The 23766-nt window shown below is 35.2% G+C and overlaps 1 protein-coding gene and 1 non-coding gene across 6 annotated transcripts in view; both read right to left on the bottom strand.

Moving 5' to 3' along the window:
* Window positions 1-23766, bottom strand: part of NBEAL1 (neurobeachin like 1) — a 164228-nt gene that overhangs the window by 33192 nt on the left and 107270 nt on the right. For all 5 annotated transcript variants that reach the window (XM_076005822.1, XM_076005824.1, XM_076005821.1 and 2 more), the window contains 9 exons: window positions 23376-23502; window positions 19081-19226; window positions 17652-17785; window positions 16071-16172; window positions 14219-14314; window positions 13647-13771; window positions 10678-10818; window positions 6560-6690; window positions 3225-3334 (listed from right to left, as the gene is read on the bottom strand). In XM_076005822.1, coding sequence (XP_075861937.1) covers window positions 3225-3334; window positions 6560-6690; window positions 10678-10818; window positions 13647-13771; window positions 14219-14314; window positions 16071-16172; window positions 17652-17785; window positions 19081-19226; window positions 23376-23502 — 1112 coding nt within the window. The remainder of the gene's footprint in view (window positions 1-3224; window positions 3335-6559; window positions 6691-10677; window positions 10819-13646; window positions 13772-14218; window positions 14315-16070; window positions 16173-17651; window positions 17786-19080; window positions 19227-23375; window positions 23503-23766) is intronic.
* On the bottom strand, window positions 15891-15997 carry LOC142872843 (U6 spliceosomal RNA). Its single transcript, XR_012920928.1, has one exon. It is a non-coding gene; the product is annotated as a U6 spliceosomal RNA (small nuclear RNA).

Genomic DNA, 23766 nt, shown 5'->3' with positions numbered 1-23766 from the left:
CTGCGGCCTATTGGAATTCTGAATTGCTATAAACCAGAGACTACTAGGAGCCTCCCGTTTTTTCTCCCCCTTTTGAATGGGAGTGTCTGTTACAGTTGTGTCCTTTCACACCACTGTTGTCACATGGAGGCAGATAACTTGTCTCTTTAGTTCTGTCCTCAAATCCAAGAGGAGCCACACTTGAGTAGTTTCATCCACACACAGACTTAATTTAGATAATGTGGATCCTGGAATTTAAGTCTCAAGCCTTAATGAGGCGGGTAAGCAAACTACTAGCCTGTGGGTCAAGTCTTAGTTGCTGCCAGATTCGTAGATAAGTAGTAGAACACAGCCATACCCACTTGCTTTTACACTACAATGGCAGAACTGAGCAGCTGTGACACAGACCTTATGGCTAACAAAGGCAGAAAAATGTATTATATGTCCCTTTACAGAAACAGTTTGTCAATTCCTGCCTTAATGAGATGAGACTCTGGGAATGGGGGGTGTCTTGAGAGGAAGTGAGTATATTTTGTATGTAGGAGGAATGTAAATAATTTGTGACCAGAGGGCAGACTGTATGGTGATTAATGATAGCTACAAATTCTTTTTCATTCTTCACCACTGAGAGGTGGAGTTTATTTTCCCTCCTCTTGAATCTGGCATTGATACTGTTACTATTTAACCACTACAAAGTGGCAGAAGCGATGCAATGACAGTTCAGAGCATTATTTAAGAAGGTGTGGAAGCTTCCACTTTTTCACTTTTGGGGATCCCTGAACTGCCATGTAAGAAGTCATCTGGCTACCCAGTCAGCAGGAGAGACCACATGGAGAGGAGATGTCCTGAGACTACATGGAGAGAGAGAAAAGTCCAGCAACCTACTGTGTCTCAATGCAGCCTTTAGATGATTCCAACCTCAGCTGCCAAATGATTACAACTGCATGAGAACCTCAAGCAAGATAAGTAGAAATGTCCAATTGAGACCAGTCAACCCACAGAACTGTGAGAGATGATAAAAGGGCTATATTTTTAAACCACTGAATTTTTGGATAATTTGTTACAAAGCAGTACATAACTAAAATACATATTTCTAACATCTTATTAATATTAATAGATGTTGTGAAAGTTGTCAGAATCAGAATGGAGTCAATGATGGCAAAGCCTAACAAAATGGATTGGAGAGGTCAGAAAGGAGACTCTGATGCACACATGTCTGTGATAAAAATTATTACAAGAATTCTGTGAAAACCACAACCTTGCACAAAGGCCACCGTAACCATACACAAAGAATACTTCTGTCTGCCCAGCAACTGCCTGTTCAATCTTGGACTGACGTCACCCTTGTTATTAACACATTAAGTGCCATGTGTGTTGTATTTAACTCACGCTAGTTTTGAGCTCATGGCCTCATGAAGTGTATGTAACTCACATCAGTTCGGGAGCCAGGAGAACTATTTTTCAAGTTGCATATAACTCATACAGAGAAAAGAATAAAAAATAACAAAATTTTCATTAAATTAGAAAGGATTGTTTTGTTTTTGAAGTTTTTATTCTATCTTTATTTTTTATTTATTTATTTATTTTTTTTAATGCAACAGACTGGCTTAATATCTTCTATCTTTATAATAAAACACCGGGACCCCAAGGAAAAGATTTTTTTTTTCTAGTGTGGCAGTCAATGTGTTAATCCTTGTGGCCAAGGGTAACTGTTTTAAAACAATTTATATAACCTTCTTCATTTTATCTTTAAAACCTTTGCCTTCCTTTGCCTCCCTGGGTATATCTCTGGCTGCCCTCCCTCCCTACCTCCTGGTTTGCTAGGGCATTGGTTATTACCAGATTGCAATCCATTATTCATTTCTGAATAAGTGGTGCTTTTTCTTTTCTTTTTTTGTGACACAGACAGGGTCTTGTCATGTTGCCCAGGTTGACCTTAAATGGCTAGGCTCAAGGGATTCTGCTGCCTCAGCCTCCTGAGTAGCTGGGACTATAGTCATGCACCACTGAGCCCAGCAAAACTCATTTTTTTATAAAACAGCCTTCTGATTTCAAGATTGTTATATTTAAGAACCAAAGAAGGCAAGAAAAACTTCATCTTTTTCTGCTGCATCCCTTTTAATAAAAGGACTTGTTCTGTAAAATTTGGCCTTTTAGTTAAAAGGCCGCACTTAAGGACCTTAAGGACCCAGCCTAGGTTTAGCTACCTTTCTTTTTTTTTTTTTTTTGAGACAGACTCTCACTTTGTTGCCCAGGCTAGAGTGAGTGCCATGGCGTCAGCCTCGCTCACAGCAACCTCAATCTCCTGGGCTCAAGCGATCCTCCTGCCTCAGCCTCCCGAGTAGCTGGGACTATAGGCATGCGCCACCATGTCCGGCTAATTTTTTGTATTTATATTTTTAGTTGGTCAATTAATTTCTTTCTATTTTTGGTAGAGACAGGGTCTCGCTCAGGCTGGTTCTGAACTCCTGACCTTGAGCAATCCGCCCACCTTGGCCTCCCAAAGTGCTAGGATTACAGGCGTGAGCCACTGTGCCCGGCAGCTACCTTTCTTATCAGAAGCTTAGTGAAATTCTTCAGAGAAAACAAAAATGTATTCATCCTTGTTAGATTTAAAACAAGTGTGAAAATTGCATAACATCAAACTGTACCAGTTTAGTGACTTGATAGTTACATATACAGCAGTTATACATCTTATAGAACTAAAATATTGAATATTTTGGTATATACTCATAGAACTATATTATATCACACAAAACAGAAGATACAGATCTTCAAAATAAATTACTATGTTGTACTTTCTAAAAAGAGTATATATAATGGATGACAAATTTTCTTTTTTTTTTTTTTGAGACAGAGTCTCGTTTTGTTGCCCAGGCTAGAGTGAGTGCCATGGTGTCAGCCTAGCTCACAGCAACCTCAAACTCCTGGGTAGCTGGGATTAGAGGCATGTGCCACCATGCCCGGCTAATTTTTTCTATATATATTATTTGGCCAATTAATTTCTTTCTATTTATAGTAGAGACAGGGTCTAGCTCTTGCTCAAGCTGGTTTCGAACTCCTGACCTGGAGCAATTGGCCTGCCTCACCCACCAGAGTGCTAGGATTACAGGTGTGAGCCTCCGCGCCCAGCCTAGATGACAAATTAATATGGAAAAATAATTAACACCAGATATACTTTATCCCATCCTCTGGAAAATATTTATCTTATTAATCTGTCTAATTTCTAAACACAAAAACCTTACCAGAGCTTTCCTATGCTTATAGATGAAGTCTTCAGCTGACTTAGCCCATTTCGGGAGAATGACGTCATTTACTACTTCTTTGGAAACTTGCAGATGACCCAAGTTAAATTCTAAGACATGTAAAAAGAAAAATGTATCAAATCATTTTAGATTTGTGTAAATGAAGTAAAACAAATACAAATGAGGGCACATTCCGAAGCAAAACAGATGTTAGTTTTTCCTTCTTTAACTCTTATCTATTGGAGTACATTCTCTCAGATAATTAAAAAACATAAATTAAAATAAAATAGTTTTAAATTAGTTATTACAAGGTAAATCAGAATAAGAATTAACCATTTTTGTTAAGAAAAGTGAGAGGAACTATAGCTACAAGCCTCACCTTAATCTAACCAAAATGCATTAAGTTTTCTTCTTACACTAAAAATAAATAACATAGCTCCTATAATGATTAGTTTACAAAATACAGCTCTTTATAGATTTTTGGCATAACTTAAACTCACTCACTGGAAGAGCTATATTTATCGTCTGGAAGAATAATATATTTATATAGCACTATTCTAAATAGATACTTGCATAACAAAATTTGCTCATATAGTTAGAACATGGCATTTTGAAAAGCTTTTCCCAATATGAGGTTTTCTGGTTCACGTAATGTGGCGTGGGAGGTGGGGGTAGGGGTGGGGAAGAGAGGAATGTTAATACAAAAGACCTTCAAAAAAGAAGGCCTTAAAATACCAGGCTTAAAATACCAGTAAGCTGCCTTAAAATATCAGTGTCCCAAGTTGGAGAGAGATTTAAATATCATAGACTGACAATATCCACAGGGTCTTTAGCTTTAAGTTAACCCAATCACTGAGTAGCAGACACTGTTTGTTGCTCACCTGATGGCCGTTTCCCCTTCTCATTTGCTAGCAGAATATTTATTTATTTATTTCAGAGGGTCTTCCTATCTACCTATCTATTTATTTTAAAGACAGGGTCTTGCGCTGTAGCCTAGGCTGGAGTGCAGAATTAATTAATGAATTAATTAGACAGGGTCTTGCTATCTATCTATTTTAAAGACAGGGTCTTGTTCTGTAGCCTAGGCTGGAGTACAGTAGTGCAATTAAATTAATATAATAGCTCACTATAACCTCAAACTCCTAGGCTCAAGCAATCCTCCCACCTTAGCTTCCCTAAGTGTTGGGATTACAGATGTGAGCCACCACACTTGGCCCTTTATTTCATTTGAATGTCCACCTCTGCCCTATGTCATGCTCATTCCAGGTGACCTGTTTAGAGGTTGCTATATGATCCAGCTCTGGAGAATGAGGAGAGGTTATGACAAATAGTTTTTTACTCTTAGGAAAGGACACAATGGACAAACAGTATCACTTCTTTCTAAGATACTGTTGTATCTGTCTATGTTGCCTAAAACTGCTTCAGTCATTTGTTAACTATGAGAGGAACTAGCCAAAGCCAAAACGCTCAGAAGGGCAGTGTGAAAATACAGAAAAAGTTGGCCTTGATGACCTAAAGCTACCTAAAACTATCATACCTCAGGGGTTTTATTAAGGAAAATACTAAAATTTCCTTGTTTGCACAATTTTGATTGAGTTTTAATAGTTGTCCCTGAAGGCATTCTAACTGAAGTATTTGTCTTCTTCCACTCAGCTCCTTTCAAAGAGGCAATATATAGTTAGAAATGGAATCCATCAGGACAGTAGTGCTAAGGACAGCAATTAGCTCTGATGAGTATCATAAATTGTCAAGCTAAACTTGAACTCTGCATCCAAATTTAGTCTGTTTATCCCTTCTATTCCAGATACCCTGCTTTAGGAGACTCAAGTTCAATGGCTGACTGAGAGTCTAGCATCAGACTCAGTCAATAGATTTACATGATTTCCTGAAAGTCACCAATTCTAACTGTCTTACTCTGAAAATCAGATGCCCTGCCTCCAACAGCTTGTCGTGGAATACATGATCAAAGTGACATTAAGCCCTGAATATGCTCTCCCCAACATGATAAAGAATTTGACTGAATAAGTGAAGGGTTAAATATTAATATTATTTATGTTTATTTTTGTGTGCTTTTTTAAATTTTTTTAAATTTCAGCATATTACGAGGGTACAAATGTTTAGGTTACATATATTACCTTTGCCTCACCTGAGTCAGAGCTTCAAGTATGTCCACACCCCAGACGGTGCGCACCACACCCATTAGGTGTGTATATACCCATCCCCTCCCTCACCCTCCCATCTGTGCAACACGCGATGAATGTTATTACATATGTGCACTTAAGTGTTGGTCAGTTAATATCAATTTGATGGTAAGTACATGTTTATGTTTAAAAATAAATGCAAAACTACCTCAAAGAAAAAGTATTTGGACATTTTAAAGTATATTTCCTGCCATGCTTCTCTATGAATTTTCAAATACTGTAATAACTTATACCCTGTCATTATTTTCAATTTGCCTACTCTTCTATGCTCTAAATCAAGAGTTGGCAAACTTTTTCTATACGAGGTCAAAGAAGAAATATTTTTGGCTTTGTGAGCAATATGGTCTCTGTTCCAACTACTCAAATCTGCTGTTACACTTTGAAAGTACCTATGAACTGGCTAGCTGTGTTCCAATGAAACCTTATATATGTGAGTTTGTCCATGGATTTGGTTCTGTAGACCAACTCTAAACCCTCACCTTATCTAACTCAAAGACTTTTTTTTTTGAAACAGAGTCTCACTCTGTTGCCTGGGCTAGAGTGCCATGGCATCAGCCTAGCTCACAGCAACCTCAAACTCCTCGGCTCAAGCAATCCTTCTGCCTCAGCCTCCCGAGTAGCTGGGACTACAGGCATGGGCCACCATGCCTGGCTAATTTTTTCTATTTATTTTAAGTTGTCCAGCTAATTTATTTCTGTTTTTTTAGTAGAGACAGGGTCTTACTCTTGCTCAGGCTGATCTTGAACTCCTGACCTCAAGCAATCCACCCGCCTTGGCCTCCCAGAGTGCTAAGATTACAGGCGTGAGCCACCACACCCGGCCAACTCAAAGACTTTTAAACTAAGAAGAGTATATGGCTGAAATAGCATATGGCCACTTTTGCTTCTCTAGTAAACACTGTAGTCTGATAAATTCTCTTACCAATTCAAATTTGACTCATTTATCTTACTTCCCAACAGCACTTTCCTGGAAGTTAAGATTAGTACCATCAGTTAAGCCCTTTCACTAAGAAATCTACAGACAAACTGAACTTTAAATAATCTACAGGACATTACAAAAATGTACTGAAAGACATTTTTTAGGCTGCTTCATTGGGACTTGCTGAGTCAAGTTTCTAATCCATTATTTCTTACCATTTTGATTTTCCAAAAACTCGGGGAAATAAAAGAATTCAGGAATAAGTTCTTTCACATCATATGGATTATCCATAAGAGCTTGCCAGGTAGCCGGGATGGAATGGAACTGTCTATCTGCACAGTCAAACCTGCATGTAGAAATTGAAAGAGAATAAATATTGAATGAGAGCAAAAACGAAGCATGAAACAAAACCTTTAAACTCCCTTAAGGTTTCCTAATGATTAGAGCTGTTCTTTTCTTAATTTTTCTCTTTAGTTTTTACTTTTATGTGTTTTTTTTGTTTGTTTGTTTTTTGATACAGGGTCTCACTCCATCACCCAGGCTGTAGTGCAGTGGCTCAATCGTAGCTCACTGTAACCTTAAACTCCTAGGCTCAAGCGATCCTCCTATCTTATCCTCACACCCAGCTCTTTTATAGAGACACAGTGGTCTTGCTACGTTGCCACAATTTCCTCTCCTTATTAGGATAATCTATCTTTAATATTTTGTTGTCAGGAACTCAGGAACTAAATACTGTAATTTTAATCACTGGTATCATCTTAGTTGAAAACCAAATCACACTGGAGAAAAACTTCATGTAAATTAAATACTAAGAGACTTTTTAAAAAATAGCATAATTTTTGCCGAGTAAAATTACAAAAAGAGAATGTTATTTTAATATTTGAAAATCACAGAGTTTAAATATAACTAAATAGTATAGTACTAATATACTTGGTTAATAGATCTATAGGAATGCTGCTGATTTAATTCACGATACATGAACATCTTTACAAACTCTTCTGCTTATTTATTTACTTATTTAGTAAATAGAGATGGGGTCTCACTCTTGCTCAGGCTGGTCTTGAACACCTGATCTCAAGTGATCCTCCTGCCTTGGCCTCCCGGAGTGCTAGGATTACAGGTGTGAATCCTAGCTAAGCCAACAAACTTCTACTTAATCCCAGAGGGTGAGTTAGGGAAATAGCTCTGTGGTTACAGCATTTGTATTTTACTTGCATATACTATCATATTAATTTCATTTAATTTTAATTAATTAATCTTATTTATTTAAATTTCACCATGGGCACTCTGAGTCTACAGTGGTTGGAAAAAGCTCAAGTGATTATGCTGTGATTGTATTAAGCATCCCTAATCACACAAAGCATGAATCCCTTCTGTTTTATTTCCTTTAATATTGTTTTCCTGGATTTATTAAGTAAGTATGTAGTAGCCTTGAGTCTGATCAGGTACAGCCATGCTATAAAGGAAAATGACACTGATGACTAATTTGATTGTTTTTTTAGTATCTATTAATTTTGGTTTGAGGCAAAGCTGATCTTAAGGGAACTTTAAATATACTTATAAACAGGTATCGGACCATCTAAAAAGTCTAATGGTGGTATATTCATACTCAAGGAGAGGTATAGCTTTAATTGAGATAAAATTAACATGCCATATAATTCACTCATTTCAAGTGGACAATTCAACGGTTTAATTTGTAACCACCACAATCAATTTTAGAACATTCTTATCACACCAAAAAGAAATGCTGTACCTGTTAGCAGTCACTCCCTATTCACCCTACCCTTACCACCTGGCAACTGCTAATCTATTTTCTCTCTCTATGGATTTGCCTACTTTGGGTATTTCATGCAAATCATGCAGTATGTGGGCTTTTGTGTCTGGTTGATTTCATTTAGCAAATTTTCAAGGTTCATCAATATCATAGCATGTATCAACACTTCATTCCTTTTATCCATTTATAGCTAAATAATATTCCATTGTATGAATATATAGCATTTATTTATTCATTTATTAGTAGATGGACACTTGGGTTCTTTCTATTTTTTGGTTATAAATAATGCTGCTATGAACATTTATGTACAAGTTTTTGTGTGAACATATGTCTTCAATTATATTGAGTCTGTATCTAGGAGTGGAATTCCTAGGGCTTATGGTGCTAATATGGTTTGGATATGGTTTGTTTGGCCCCATCAAGTCTCATGTTGAAATTTGATCTCCAATGTTGGAGGTGGGACCTGGTTGGAGGTATTTGGATCATGGGAGTGAATCCCTATGAATGACTTGGTGTCATTCTCACAGGTGTGAGTTCTCATTCTCAGTTCTTGTGAGAACTGGCTGTTGAAAGAGCCTGCCACATCCCCTACTCTTGCCATGCAATCTGCACATGTTGTCTCCCCTTCGCCTTTCACCGTGAGTGGAAGCAGCCTAAATCCTTCACCAGAAGCAGATGCTGGCACCATGCTCCTTGCACAGCCTGCAGGATCATGAGCCAAATAAACTTCTTTTCTTCGTAAATTACCCAGCTTCAGGTATTCCTTTATAGCAACACAAAATGAACGAAGACATATGGTATCAATATTAATAATTCTATGTTTAACCTTTTGAGGACTATTTTCCAGAAAGGCTGCACCATTTTACAGTCCCACCAGTAGTATACAAGGGTATCAATTTCTCAACATGCTCATCCACACTAGTTATATTATTTTTTGATTATATCCATTGTAAGTGGTTTTGATTTGATTCCCCCAATAACTCATGATATTTAGCATCTTTTCATGTGTTTATTGAATGTTTACATCTTCTTAGGAGAAATGTTTATTCAGATCTTTTGTCCATGTCTTTTTTTTTTCCTGAGAGACAGGGTTTTTCTGTGTTGCCCCAGCTAGAATGCAGTGGCATCATCATAGCTCACTGCAACCTCCAATTCCTGGGCTCAAGCAATCCTCCTGCCTCAGCTTCCTGAGTAGTTGGTCTACAGGTGTGCACAACCACACCCAGCTAATCTGTGTGTTTTTTGTAGAGACAAGGTCCCACTCTTACTCAGGCTGATCTTCAAACTCCTGGCCTCAAGCAATCCTCCTGGCTTGGCCTCCCAAAGTGCTAGGATTACAGGCGTGAACCAAGATGCTTGGACCCTATGTCAATTTTTTAACATTTGTCTTTGTATTATTTAGTAGTAAGGGTTAGTTTTTCTTTTTAAAGAGACAGGGTCTCACCATTATCATGTTGCCCAGGCTGGACTCAAGCTCCTGGGCTCAAGTAATCCTCCCACTGCAGCCACTCCAGTAGCTAGGACTTCAGGTGAGTGCCACCATGCCTAGCTTGGAAGGATTTTTTATATGTTCTATATACAAGTCCCTTATCACTGTGGTACCCATCTCCCGCCACCCCCAATACAGGAGGAGGCAACAGGTGGGCGAGCAAAGCCCCACCTGCACCCATAGCCGCATCCCATCTCTGGCATCACTGCACAGAAAATTCACGGAGAAGTTAGTTTCCTTAGGATTATTAGAAGAATGCGAAATGTAGGTAAGTTATAGTACTCACAGGCAACACACTAATATAGTGATACCACAGATCTCTTTGAGCTGCTGCTACAATGTATGTGTCTTTTATTGCTCCCTTTTTCTACTCCTCTTGATAAATGTTTTTAAGACTACATAGGCAATGGTTAGATTGAATTCTCTCTAAATCAGATCGAATTCTAAACCTCTGATAGATTTTTCAAAAGAGTAAGAATCACAAAGGTGCACTGGGTTGACACTGAAAAAGGAATTCTCCATAAAAGTCACTTGTGTGGCCGGGCGCTGTGGCTCACGCCTGTAATCCTAGCTCTTGGGAGGCCGAGGCGGGCGGATTGCTCAAGGTCAGGAGTTCAAAACCAGCCTGAGCAAGAGCGAGACCCCGTCTCTACTATAAATAGAAAGAAATTAATTGGCCAACTGATATATATATAAAAAAAAAATTAGCCGGGCATGGTGGCGCATGCCTGTAGTCCCAGCTACCCGGGAGGCTGAGGCAGAAGGATCACTGGAGCCCAGGAGTTTGAGGTTGCTGTGAGCTAGGCTGACGCCACGGCACTCACTCTAGCCTGGGCAACAAAGTGAGACTCTGTCTCAAAAAAAAAAAAAAAAAAAAAAAAAAGTCACTTGTGTGAGTCAGTTTGAGTGACTCATTCTCAAACTAGTTTGGCTATTTTTAACAGAATCAAAACCTAATAGAGGAGAATAAAAAAAGACATGGCCCTGTTACAAAGTACATGACAAAAAGCAAATACTTTTCAACACTAATATGTAGTCATAAGAAAACAGCTTATTTACTCAAAACATACCTTCCACTCTGAAGCTGGATATGGAGGGTGGTGAATGGTTCTACACGGATGAGATAGTGCATGACCCCCGCAGAATTTGAATAGTGAGTACCATAATGAAACTTATCAATAGTTCCCATAGGATCCTCAAAATTTTCATATCTATAAAAAAAACCCACAAATTTTGGGGCATAAGTTTATATTGTATTACTAATAATAGTCTTTAAAAAGTCAGTCCTTCTTTATATGCTTTATTATTCATATTATCACATCACATTAATAAATGAAAAGTTTCATTCCTTAATACTTTTTTTCTGAACAATGAAAAATCACTAACACTGGATTCTGGAACAGTTTTGCATCATGCAATAATAATACATGTTCATTGGATGGTAAGATGCAATAGTAGAATAAAAAAAAAGAAAATAAGTATGAAAGAAAAGAGAAATTTAACAAAAAAAAAGAAAAAAAAATAATACTTGTTCAGAGGGGGAGGAGGGGATGGGTATATTCAAACATAATGAGTGAGATATACAATGTTTGGGGGATGGTCACACTTGAAGCTCTGACTCAAGGGGGGCAAGGGGGCATGGGCAATTGTACCCCCATAATATGCTGAAATAAATAAAATAAATAAAGTTCACAGTCTGAAACCACACACACACACAAAAATAATAATACATGTTCACTGTAGAAAAATTAGAAAACGAAGATGATTAAAACAGAAGAAACTTAAAATCAAGTATAATTCCATGTCCTAGAGATAATTAACATTAACTTTTTGGTGAATATTTGTCTATCCTAATGTATACATTAATATACAAATATTTTTAACTAAAAGTACTGTACATAATGTATTGTTCACAATTTATTTTTTCGTTTATGAATTTCCTATTGACATCTTTCTAAGTGATTGAATAGTCTATTTTTAACATGTACATAATATTAAACTGTATGGATATACCACAATTTAACTATTTCTTTATTTTTAGACACTTTGGTTGTTTCCATTTTTCTGCTAGGAAAAGCAATGTGATAACTAGACATTCTTTTGTGCCAAGGTAATAGAAAAAATATGGGGAACCAGTCAAGAATTGTGGAAATTAATGCCTAGAAATCTAATGGTAAAAGAAAAAGGAGATGGTGGATAGGAAAAAGACCTAAACAAAATTATTAGCAAATGATATCTAGTGATTCTGCAAATTCGATGACTGATACTTAAATGTATAATTGGTCTCAGTGGTGACTTCTGAATTAGTGTGTATAAAATCTGAATAAGAATGACAAGTTTTATAGATGCAATAAACATTGAATTTTAAAACCAAAATAGTAATCTGGGCCAGGCACAGTGGCTCATGCCTATAATCCTAGCATTCCAGGTGGCCTAGGTGGGAGGATCAATTGAGGTCAGGAATTCAAATACAGCCTGAGCAAGAGTAAGACTCTGCCTCCACCAAAAATAGAAAAAAAATTAGCCAGGCAACTCCAAATAGAAAAAATAAGGTGGGCATGGTGGCACCCGCGTGTAGTCCCAGCTATTCGGGAGGCTGAAATAGGAAGATCACTTGAGCTCAGGACTTTGAGGTTGCTGTGAGCTAGGCTGACATCACAGCGCTCTAGCCTGGGCAACAAAGCGAGAGACTCTGTCTCAAAAAAAAAAAAAAAAGTAATCTGTTCATCAAGCTGAGGTCAATTTCCTTTTACATAGTAATTAGTAATATTTAGGGAAATAAAAGTTGAGAGGTCAAAGTCATTTGTATTGATACAAAAATATGCCATCTGGCTTGGGTGTGGTGGCTCATAAGTGCCTGTAATCCACTTTGGGAAGCTGAGGCAGAAGCATCAGCCTGGGTGTTTGAGATCAGCCTGGGTCACATGGCATCTGAACAAAAAATAAAAAAATTAGTCAGGCGTAGTGGCGCATGCCTGTAGTCCCAGCTACTTGGAAGGCTGAGATGGGAGGATCCCTTGGACCCAGGAGTTCAAGGCTACAATGAGCTCTGATTGTGCCTCTGCATCCCCACCTGGGCAATAGAGTGAGACCCTATCTCTAAAAACAAATATGCCATTAAAATTTAAAACAACTTGTATCTTTGGTTACCAATAAAATAAGTTATTCATATAAATAATTCCTGTGGAACATTGTTTAAAAAAAACACAAAACCTTTTTTTGGTTATTATCAGAAAAAAGTTTGACTAATGGCAGTTACTGAATACATATATACACAGCCAAGTTCCACTGGTAAATCAAATAATAAACACATCAAAAATTCTCGGGAAGATTTGCAAAGAAAAAGTAAAAAAAAAAAAGTACCACCTACTTTCAAATGAATCTGTAACTAAGTTAGTTTGCAAAATAGTTCTTTGTTTTTATTATAAGTCATAACTGAAAAGTCACCCACAAATTCACATGGAGAAGAGGGAAATTAAAATCAGATTATTCTTTTGCCAGTGGGCAGCTTGCTTCAAAAACAATTATGAGAAGTTGACAGGTGGATCATAAATAAATAGAACTATAAAAATTTTTTTCTTATTAAATGACTATCTAAATTCTTACACATTTCATTGTTCTTTATTCACACTACTACTGAATGACAAGATTAGATTATTCTATATCTAAATATTATTATATTACATGGATATTTTTATATACATGTTAGTTTAGTTAGGTTATAAAGCTTAAAATACGTGGGAAAAAAAATTTCAAGGACCTATTATCCTTTAGCACATACTACAAGATAAAAAGAAATTCTGAGCTACATTAACATAAATTTGTTGAAGAAGGCAAATCAGAAAGATTATACTTAAGATATTTAAAGGGCAACCAAGATATTTTCAAGAAAACTCAGTGAAGCAAATTATATGACTCTGATTATCAAAAGTATTTGTGCATTTAAAAATAAAAACACACATTTGGTTGGCCATAGTAGAAATCCATAAAAATTCAAATGAGCAATGGGTATCTTTCAATAGGAATAAAAAGCACTTACTTTTCTCGCATAGCTTTGGCATTTTTATCATTAACTACCCCAATTGGTTTGGAAAGATCTCGAAATACAGCAGGGTTATTAAGATCCAACTCTTCTGAAGTATAATCTTGTAAAATCCAGGGAAACTAAAAGAGCCACAATTTACAATTTAGACATTCTTTCCTAGAGATGCTAACATCTCCATATCTAATAGCAAATACTTACTTAAAGACAAAAAGAGATAGTTTCTAAAAGCAATTTTTTCCCTCTTGCAAATATTTATTCATCTTTAGTTCGATAACTAGAAGAATAATTTCCTATAATACCACTGGAACAATTTCAATGAAGTGAATGAAAAACAGCTTTTATTTTTTAATTACTCATCATGTTTATATACTTTTTGAAAATAGAATAGAAAATATACAAAAAGGAAAAAAGTCATATATTTTTAAAAAATCTAAAATAAATATCATGCATATACTTTTTTTATAATTAATTCTTTTAGGAGCTGGTGCAGGTGCACATGCATATACTTTTGTATATTATAAAATCATAAAGCAATTCAACATTTATGAGATTTATATAAAACTTACCACAGGATACTGTGCAAGGTCATTATAGGTTCTTCCTGCCATTGTATTTATTTGAATGAGATAGTCAAAATTTGATATCTCTCTATTCACCCATTTCTAGACAGCACAAAAAAGAGCAATATCAAAATTAGATAATCTACATCTCTAGGAACTGGTAACTGTTACTGATTATACCAACACAACCTTTTGTAACCATTATCTCTATCGTTTTCACAATAAAAGGAATGAGCTAAAAAATAAATGTTTAACAGGGAGATAAATCAATAAAGTTTTCCTAAATTCACTTCCTTTTAAAAATTGGTCTCTAGAGAATTCAATATAAATACTATAGTGTAAAAGGTCTTGACAAGAATTAAATCTTTTGGGCTGGTCCAAGTACGGTGGTGTTCACAACTAATTGATCACAACCAGTTTCAGATTCCTTTGTTCCTTCCCCACTCCCACTACTTCACTTGACTAGCCTTAAAAAAAATAAAACTTAAAAAAAATTAAGTCTTTTCTTAAAAAAAAAAAAAAGACTGTTCTTCAATTAAATATTTTATTTGAATACCTTAAAAATTTTAATCCTAGGACTATGCCACTTTGAAAAGTTTATTATAAACTAAAATTTTATAAGTATACATATTAAAACACAATATTTTAGTATTCTAGAACTATATAAAAATTTTCATGGAACATTACATTAATTATCCTCAGAGAACTACCTTTATAAAGCCATGATAGGTAGAATTTTGCTATATAAGATATAAATTTTCTAAAGAGATAATCATTCTGGATGGGAAGATATTTAACTTGAGTAAAGTAAAAAAAAATAAAATGAATTTTAAAAAATAACTTAAAAAAAAAGAGATAATCATTATTTTCTATTAATTACCTCACTGTATCTAGCCTTCTAATTATTTTACACAGCGAAAGTGTGCTTGACAATTTTATTGACATATTAACATTCACCTTTAAGTTTACTGTGTGCCTTAAGCAAAGGACATTTATGGGGAATAGTGAGAAGTGAAATCTATATATACAGATTTTACAGAAAGCCCAATTATTCTTGAGTGCCAAGTGGAGGAACTTAATGAATAAAGTTTATTGTACAGGCAACAGGAAATGTACTTTATTAAATAAAACTTATATCACTGGCAACAGCAAAGAATTACTGATGGCTCTTGAGAAAGAGAGATACTTAAGAAAGATTAATGCATATGTGGGAGGAAGGAGAGAGCCAGGAGGCAAAAGACTCTGATTAAGAGACTACTAACAGTCCTGGAAAGCAAATAACAGTCGTCCTTTGGGTTCTGGCAATACAAATTCAAGAGATGCTGAGATATAAGTGAGGCTATAATTCACAAGAGTATTAATTAGCTTTACCTGGTAGAAGAATTGGAAATTACTTTTTGTCTTTTTTCCATGGAACTTTTGCATTTTCCTGTTTGTTTTTTTTTTAACCTCATGTATGGATTACTTTTATTAGTAAGAAAGAAACCACATTTTTAATTTTTTTAAAAGAGAAAATTATTAAAGGATGTATCTATGAGCTGATTGATATTGGGGGGCACTGTCTGTATGAAGGAAACAAAGGAATATTCAAAGATAATTCAAAAGATCAGTCTGAATAGAAACATAGCCATAGGAATAATCAAAAGAAAATAATCAGAAGAAGTAAGTTTTTTACTTTTTTAATATGGAACACTTCACCAACTGGCTAGTCATCTTTGCATAGGGGCCATGATAATCTTCTCTACATTGTTCCAATTTTAGTATATGTGCTGCCAAAGCGAGCATGTAAGTTTTACTTTTAAGCAAAAGTCTGAGATAAGAAATGAACACCAAAACAGCAACTGTTAAAATTTCCTACCTGTGTCAATCCTGATGTCTTGAATAACTCCTGTGGTGATCTGCTTCCGTAACTATTTGGAGAATGAAGTGACAACAGTCTGCTATATACTTTGTTTCTAACCTATAAAAATAGCATTTTATAGTTCAAAAACTAATCAAGATAAATTTGGATTATAGACATTATAACAGCTTTTTTAAAGATATAATTCATCCTTTTAAAGTATAAAATTCAGTGGTTTTCAGTATATTCACAGAGTTGTGCAACTATCACCATTATTTAACCTTAAGAAAAAAATTTTTTTATTTGACAATATATATAAGCCTATCCCGTTTCTCTCTAAAACCTTAAGAAAATTTTAATTGCCCCAAAAAGAAACTCTATATTCATTAAGAGTTACTAGCCAATTCTGCCTCCTTGCCATTCCCTAGCAATCACTAAGCTAATTTCTTGTGTATGGATTTGCCTATTCTGGACATTTCATATCAACAGTGGATTATGGTTTTAATTTCTCTACTATACTTGGTGAAGTCAAAATATGTATCTTTTGTGAAAGTTACAATGTATAATGGAAAGATCACTAGACTCTGAATCAGAAAACTTGCTCAAGTCTAGTTCAGATTTAGTTCTGATAATCATCTTGGCAAATCAATTAATTTACTGAGTCTCATTTGTAAGTTAAACATAACCTCTACTCTTACAATATTGTGAATTATTCAGAGCTATACAAATGTAAAGTAATAAAATTCACCTTTGAACTTTAGTTTCTTCATCTATAAAAAAAGGAATGGAATTTGCCATATTTATTCTCAAAGTTGTTATAAAGAGTAGATACTATATACAAATGTGCTTTAAAAACTATAAAGTTATACAAATGTACAGTATTTAACAAGGGCAGCCTTAGCTTAATTACGTGTCGCAGCTTTTGTATTTTCCTATTGTGTTAAACTGGGTCCTCTGAGAAGCAAATGCCAAGACAGAATATGCATGCAAGGATTTTATTAGGGGAGATGCCTATGAGAGAAAACGGGAGTGCTAGGCAAGGTGGGAAGAGTTGTCAGACCACAATACAAGTGTGACTTCAAGAAAATGAAAGAAAGAAGGAAGGGATTGGGGCCACACATCCTAAAGGCATGAGCTCAAGCTCACACAGCTAGTGAAGGATACAGGACCTGGGCCTGCAAAATCTGGCTTCAGAGCCTGTATGCTTGACAATTTACACTATCTAATAATTTATTGTATTCCTAGAAGAAATAGATGCCCCATTATGATTGAACTTGAACTCAACCTAATTAATAAATCTAGTCATATCTTATATATTGTATCCATTGTATCCAACGAGGTACCTTTTGATTGACACTCAATATTCTAGTGACTACTTATTTATACATACATAAAAACTGAAAACCATTACCCCCTGAACATTCAAACATAACCCCCCCAAAATTTCACACACTAAATAGCCCCCAAGGTATATATTTTTTCCTCTAATATTTTATCTTGACAAAAGAATACAGTTCAAAATTCCATTAGAGCTCACTAGCTGGAAAATTATTTCAAGCTAATACTTTGGGATTTTCAGAAAGGAACCACATTATCTACCTCCTTTTTAAAATTGAGAAAGTAGTTGGATTGGTCAACATGAAAAATCTCAAGGGCTGATCTCCTTAAGTTGTAACGCCGTAGGTGAATCTCTCGAACTTGAGAATGAGGCCACTTGAAATCAAAGCCTACTCCTGAAAACAGAAGAAATCTTATGACTAAGGTATCATATAAAGTTACATGTGCTATGCAGAAAATATCTCCTAGTTTCTGACAAAAGTAGCACTTAGGGAAAACAAATTGAATTTCTATATTATGCAAACCATTTGGTAAATTCATTGGATGTTGTTTCTTTTTATTTTGAGACAGAGTCTCACTCTGTTGCCTGGCCTACAGTGGCATCAGCCTAGCTCACAGCAACCTCAAACTCCTGGGCTAAAGCAATCCTACTGCCTCAACATCCCAAGTAGCTAGGAGTACAGGCATGCGCCACCATGCTTGGCTAATTTTTTATATATATACTTTTAGTTGTCCAGCTAATTTCTATTTTTTTTTGTTGTTGTTGTTCTAGTAGAGACAGGGTCTCACTCTTGCTCAGGCTGGTCTTGAACTCCTGAGCTCAAAGGATCCGTCGGCCTCGGCCTCCCAGAGTGCTAGGGTTACATGCGTGGCACACCATGCCCAGCCTGGATGTTGTTTCTTTTAAAACTATTTTAAAATTGTATAGCTATTCCACTGCCTTCCTGTGAGAATAGAGAATAATTCTGAATACTGTATCTTAGAAACAGTTTTCTTTTTCTCTTTATGTTGGCATCTTAGATTTAATCATCCATTTATTATCCCATAAAGGATTAGGTGAGAAGCCTACAGGAATAAATACACATACAAAGATTTGATAAAATTAAGATTGTATTTTATAATCTATGTTTATAGCAATCCCCTCTAGCCAAACTTTTTTTTTTTTTTTTTGAGACAGAGTCTCGCTCTGTTGCTTGGGCTAGAGTGCCATGGTGTCAGCCTAGTTCACACCAACCTCAAACTCCTGGGCTCAAACAATCCTTTTGACTCAGCCTCCCAAGTAGCTGGGACTACAGGCATGTATCACGGTGCTCGGCTAATTTTTCTACATATTTTTAGTTGGCCAATTAATTTCTTTCTATTTTTTCAGTAGAGACGGAGTCTCGCTTTTGCTCAGGCTAGTTTCAAACTCCTGAACTTAAGCGATCCTCCCTCCTCGGCCTCTCAGAGTGCCAGGATTAAAGGCATGAGCAACCGCGCCTGGCCTAGCCAAACCTTTTAAAATACTTTAATAATAAAAAGGCATTCCCTTCAATACATTGTTGAATAATATTGACTTTCCATTTTTCCTTTCACTTGATACACTATAATTTCCCAGTCTCAGCTTACTGCTTTTTTCTTCTCATTCATGATTGATAAACTGGATACTTAATTATTGAACAATAAAAATTATTCTCTTAGAACTCCTTACCATCTTCTTTTTCAATGCTGCCATCATAGAAGTAAATATGTTGAGTAGTGATTTCTAATCTGCCAGGAATTACATCAATTATTGTAATGAGTTCACAGTCTTCCATCAATATCAATTTTTCTTTTTGATCTTGTTCTTTTTCATCACTGTAAAAACAAATAAAAAACACTGAATAATTTATCTTTCTCAAATGGAAAAGAATACCATATTCAAATATAAATCTCATGTCTATAAAATTCATGTCCAAAACCAGTATTTGAATTACTTACAAAAATTCTACTATATATTAAATCAATATTATCCAAATATTTTTATTTTTCAATGATTCAGTTTCATAAAAAATATGCTTTATATTCCAATTTTAAATGACCCATGAAAACAAAATATAGTGAATCTTTAATACAATTGCCAGAGGACAGTTCAAAATGCAGCAATATTGGTCATATCATTTTAGTTATATTCTGGAAGACATGAATTGACTCAGGGAATATAAAAATTAGTGAATAAAAGATTGCATTATTAGTGGTGTTTTATAAATAATTATTAGAAGTTTCAAATATGATTCTTAAACTGTAAAATGAAGAATTTCAAGGGTAACTAAAACCAGAGCATCATAATCACACTATCTGCCTGAAAACACAAGTAGAGATAATAGAAAAATCTACTATTGCCATACCTTACTTAAAGTGAAGTATCCTTATATTTGGAGGAATGTTATCATTTATATTCGTTGGAGGGAGTAACCAGAAAGGGACATTTTTCTAGTGGTCTGTGACTTTAGCTGAGAAGTACGGAAATGGGTGCTCCTACCATTCATAGTATGTTATTCAAGTAAATCATTTAAGCCAGCTATTCTCTGGTCCTAAATATTTCAAATTTACCTCATATCCAGATTAGCAATGACTAAGTTTAATTTTGTTTCCAGTAAGTTTCTGTGAAGAAGGTCTGCAAGTATTTGCAAGTATTAATAGCTTAGCTGGTGGCCAGGCATGGTGGCTCACGTCTATAACCCTAGCACTCTGGGAGGCCAAGGCGGGCGGATCGCTCAAGGTCAGGAGTTCGAAACCAGCCTGGGCAAGAGCAAGTCCCCGTCTCTACTAAAAATAGAAAGAAATTAAGTGGCAAACTAAAAATATATAGAAAAAAACTAGCTGGGCATGGTGGAACATGCCTGTAGTCCCAGCTACTCGGGAGGCTGAGGCAGAAAGATGGCTTGAGCTCAGGAGTTTGAGGTTGCTGTGAGCTAGGCTGACACCATGGCACTCTAGCTGGGGCGACACAGTAAGACTCTGTCCCAAAAAAAAAACCCCCACTATCCTTCACAAATCAATACAATGGTGCTGGGACAACTGGATAATCACATGCAAAAGAATACATTTGGATTCCTGCATCATGCCATATACAAAAAGAAACTCAAAATGAATCAAAGATCTTAATTTAAGAGGTAAGTATAAAACTCTTAGAAGAAAGCAAAAGAGTAAATCTGCATAACTTTGAACTAGGAAATAGTTTCTTACCTCTGACACTAAAAGCCTAAGAGACCAAAGAAAAAATAGATAAATTAGATGTAATCAAAATTTAAAACTTCTGCATCAAAGGATAACATCCTGAAAGTGAAAGACAACCCTGTGACTGGGAGATAATATTTACAGATCGTTTATCTGATAAGGGACTTATATAGAGAATACACAAAGAACACTTATAACTCAATAGTAAAAAGACAACTCAATTTAAAAATGGGGCCAGGCGTGGTGGTTCATGCCTGTAATCCTAGCACTATGAGATTCCGAGGCAGGAGGATCGTTTGAGCTCAGGAGTTTGAGACCAGCCTGAGCAAGAGTAAGACCCCGTCTCTACTAAAAATAGAAAGAAATTAATTGGCCAACTAAAAATATATAGAAAAATTAGCTAGGCATGGTGGCGCATGCCTGTAGTCCCAGCTACTCAGGAGGCTAAGGCAGAAGAATTGCTTGAGCCCAGGAGTTTGAGGTTGCTGTGAGCTAGGCTGACACCATGGCACTCTAGACCGGGCAACAGAGTGAGACTCTGTCTCAAAAGAAAAAAAGAAATATAAAAATAGGCAAAAGATTTGCACAGGTATTTCTTCAAAGAAGACATATAAATGGCCAATACGCGTATGAAAAGATGGTCAACATTAACAGTTGCCAGCAAAATGCTAATGAGATACTTCTTTAAACCTCTAGTATAGCTATAATAAATTTTTAAAAGCACAAGGAAAACACCTAAAGTTGGGGTAGATGTGGAAAAATTAGAACCCTTGTACATTACAGTAGAAATATAAAATGATGAAGTCATTGTAAAAAAGTTTGGTAATTCCTCAAAAGGTTAAACAGAATTTTCTTATGACTCAGCAATTCCATTCCTAGGTATATATCCAAGAAAATGGAAACTTATATTTACACAAAACTTGTACATGAACATTCATAGAATACTATTCATAATAGCTAAAAAGTAGAAACAACCTAAATGCCTATTGACTGAAGAATGGAAAAGCAAACAGTGGTACATCTACAAATGGAATATTATTCAGCCATAAAAAGGCATGAAGTACTACGATAAGCTACAACATAGATGAATCTTGAAAACATTATTCCAAATGAAATAAACCAGACACAAAAGGACATATATTTTATGATTTATAAGAAATGTCACAAAATCTACAAATCCACAAAGAAAATAGGTATGTAGTTGTCAGGACATGTAGGGAAGGAAAAACTACTAAAAGGTATAGGATTTCCTTTTGGGGTGCTAGAAATGTTCTGAAATTAGATTGTGGTGATGGTTGTATAATGTTGTGAATATATTAAAAAACCACTGAATTGTATACTTTAAGATGAAACATTTTATGTTACGTGAAATATATATCATGATTAAAAAATTAAAGACCTCCCTGGATGACAAACTGAGAGAATTTGTGAATATCAGACCTTCCTTACAAGAAATACTAGAAGACGTCCTTCAGGCTAAATGGAAATGACAACAGATGATAAATGAATACACACAAAGAAATGAAGTGCACAAGTGTGATAATTATGTAGGTAAATATTTTTTTAAAGTATAAAATACGTATTTTCCTCTTTTGTTTCCTTAAATGATTAAAAGACAACTGCATAAAACAGTAATTATAAAATTGTATTTGTTGGGCTTATAATATACAAAAGTCTAACATACATGACAATATAACACAACAGAGATGAAGAAATTAATATATTTTATATTTGCTTAGGGGAAGTTTTTAAACTATATATTCAAATTTTAAAAATATATCTAAGACTATTCAGGTTATCTATTTCTTCTTGCGAGAGGTTTGGTAATTTATGTCTTTCAAGGAATTTGTTTCATTTACGTTGTCAAATTTATTGGCATAAAATTCCTTTTTAATCATTTTAATATTTGTAACAATATCTCCTCTTTCATTCCTGATATAGGCAATTTAGGTTGTCTTTCTATAATTATTCCTAATCAGTCTGGCTAGAGGTTTATGATTTTTTCTATTCATTTGTTTTTAATAACCATCTTTTATTTTATTTTTTTTCTTTTCTCTCTCTCTCTTTTTTTTCTGAGATAGAGTCTTGCTCTCTGTCACTCAGGCTGGAGTGCAGTGGTGTCTTCATAGCAACCTCAAACTCCCCGGCTCAAGTGATACTCCCCAGCTTCCTGAGTAGCTGGGAATACAGGCATGTGCCACTGTGCCGAACTAATATTTTTTCTACTTTTTGTAATAGTAGAGATAGGGTCTTGCTCCTGCTCTTACTCAGGCTGGTCTCAAACTCCTGACCAACCTCAAGTGATCCTCCCTCCTGCGCCTCCCAGAGTGCTACTATTATAGGCATGAGCCACCGAGCCTTGCCCCATCTTTTGTTTTCTTTAATCTTTTTGTTTTTCTCTTTCATTATTTTAATATTATTATATTTATAATTATTATTATATTTATAATTTTCTTTCTTCTGGTTAAGAGTTTATATATCATGCTGTACATTTCCATTTAAACACAGCTTTAGCTATATTTCACAAATCTGATATATTATTTTCACTATCACTCAATTCAAAATATTTTCTAATTTCAAGGTCCAGCTCCAAGTCATCTCAGTTCTCAGAAGCCTTCCTCAATAATTTCAGTTAACATTGATAGACACTTGATATCTGATACAGCTTTAACTGTTGGACCTCAGAAATACATAGTGTTAGAATTTCAAGCAAATATCTTCCAAAATTTTGCAATCCCATTTCTCAGAAGAAAATAATTTAAAATGATTTCAAATACTTATCCATACATATTTACTCTGGCTGTTATGTCCTCTTCAGGAAGGTCCAATTTATCCTCCTCCATATCATTAACTTTTACTTGTTTCACTACTTCCAAAAGCAGTGAGTCACTGGAAGGCTGTGAATGTTGGATACCTTTTAAAAATAAAATATCCATTAGACACAAAGCAAACAATAATATTATAGCCCTTCTATAATTTGTGACTATCAATTAGAGTAATCTATGATGTTTCATGGTGATTTTTAACATTACTATTCATGCAGTAAAAGGAATAAATGTTTTAAAAGTATAGTATCTATTTTTAATGATGGTATTATTTGTTTCAGAAATAGGCCAAATACTTTCTTTAATCATACTTAATTCTAAAGGATGCCAATAAATAAGTCAAAGGAAGAATT

This window comes from Microcebus murinus, chromosome 8 (genome assembly GCF_040939455.1).
Source record: "Microcebus murinus isolate Inina chromosome 8, M.murinus_Inina_mat1.0, whole genome shotgun sequence".
Classification (NCBI taxonomy): Eukaryota; Metazoa; Chordata; class Mammalia; order Primates; family Cheirogaleidae; genus Microcebus; species Microcebus murinus.
Note: the sequence above shows the minus strand (reverse complement) of the source record. Positions and strands in the feature narration are given on the sequence as shown.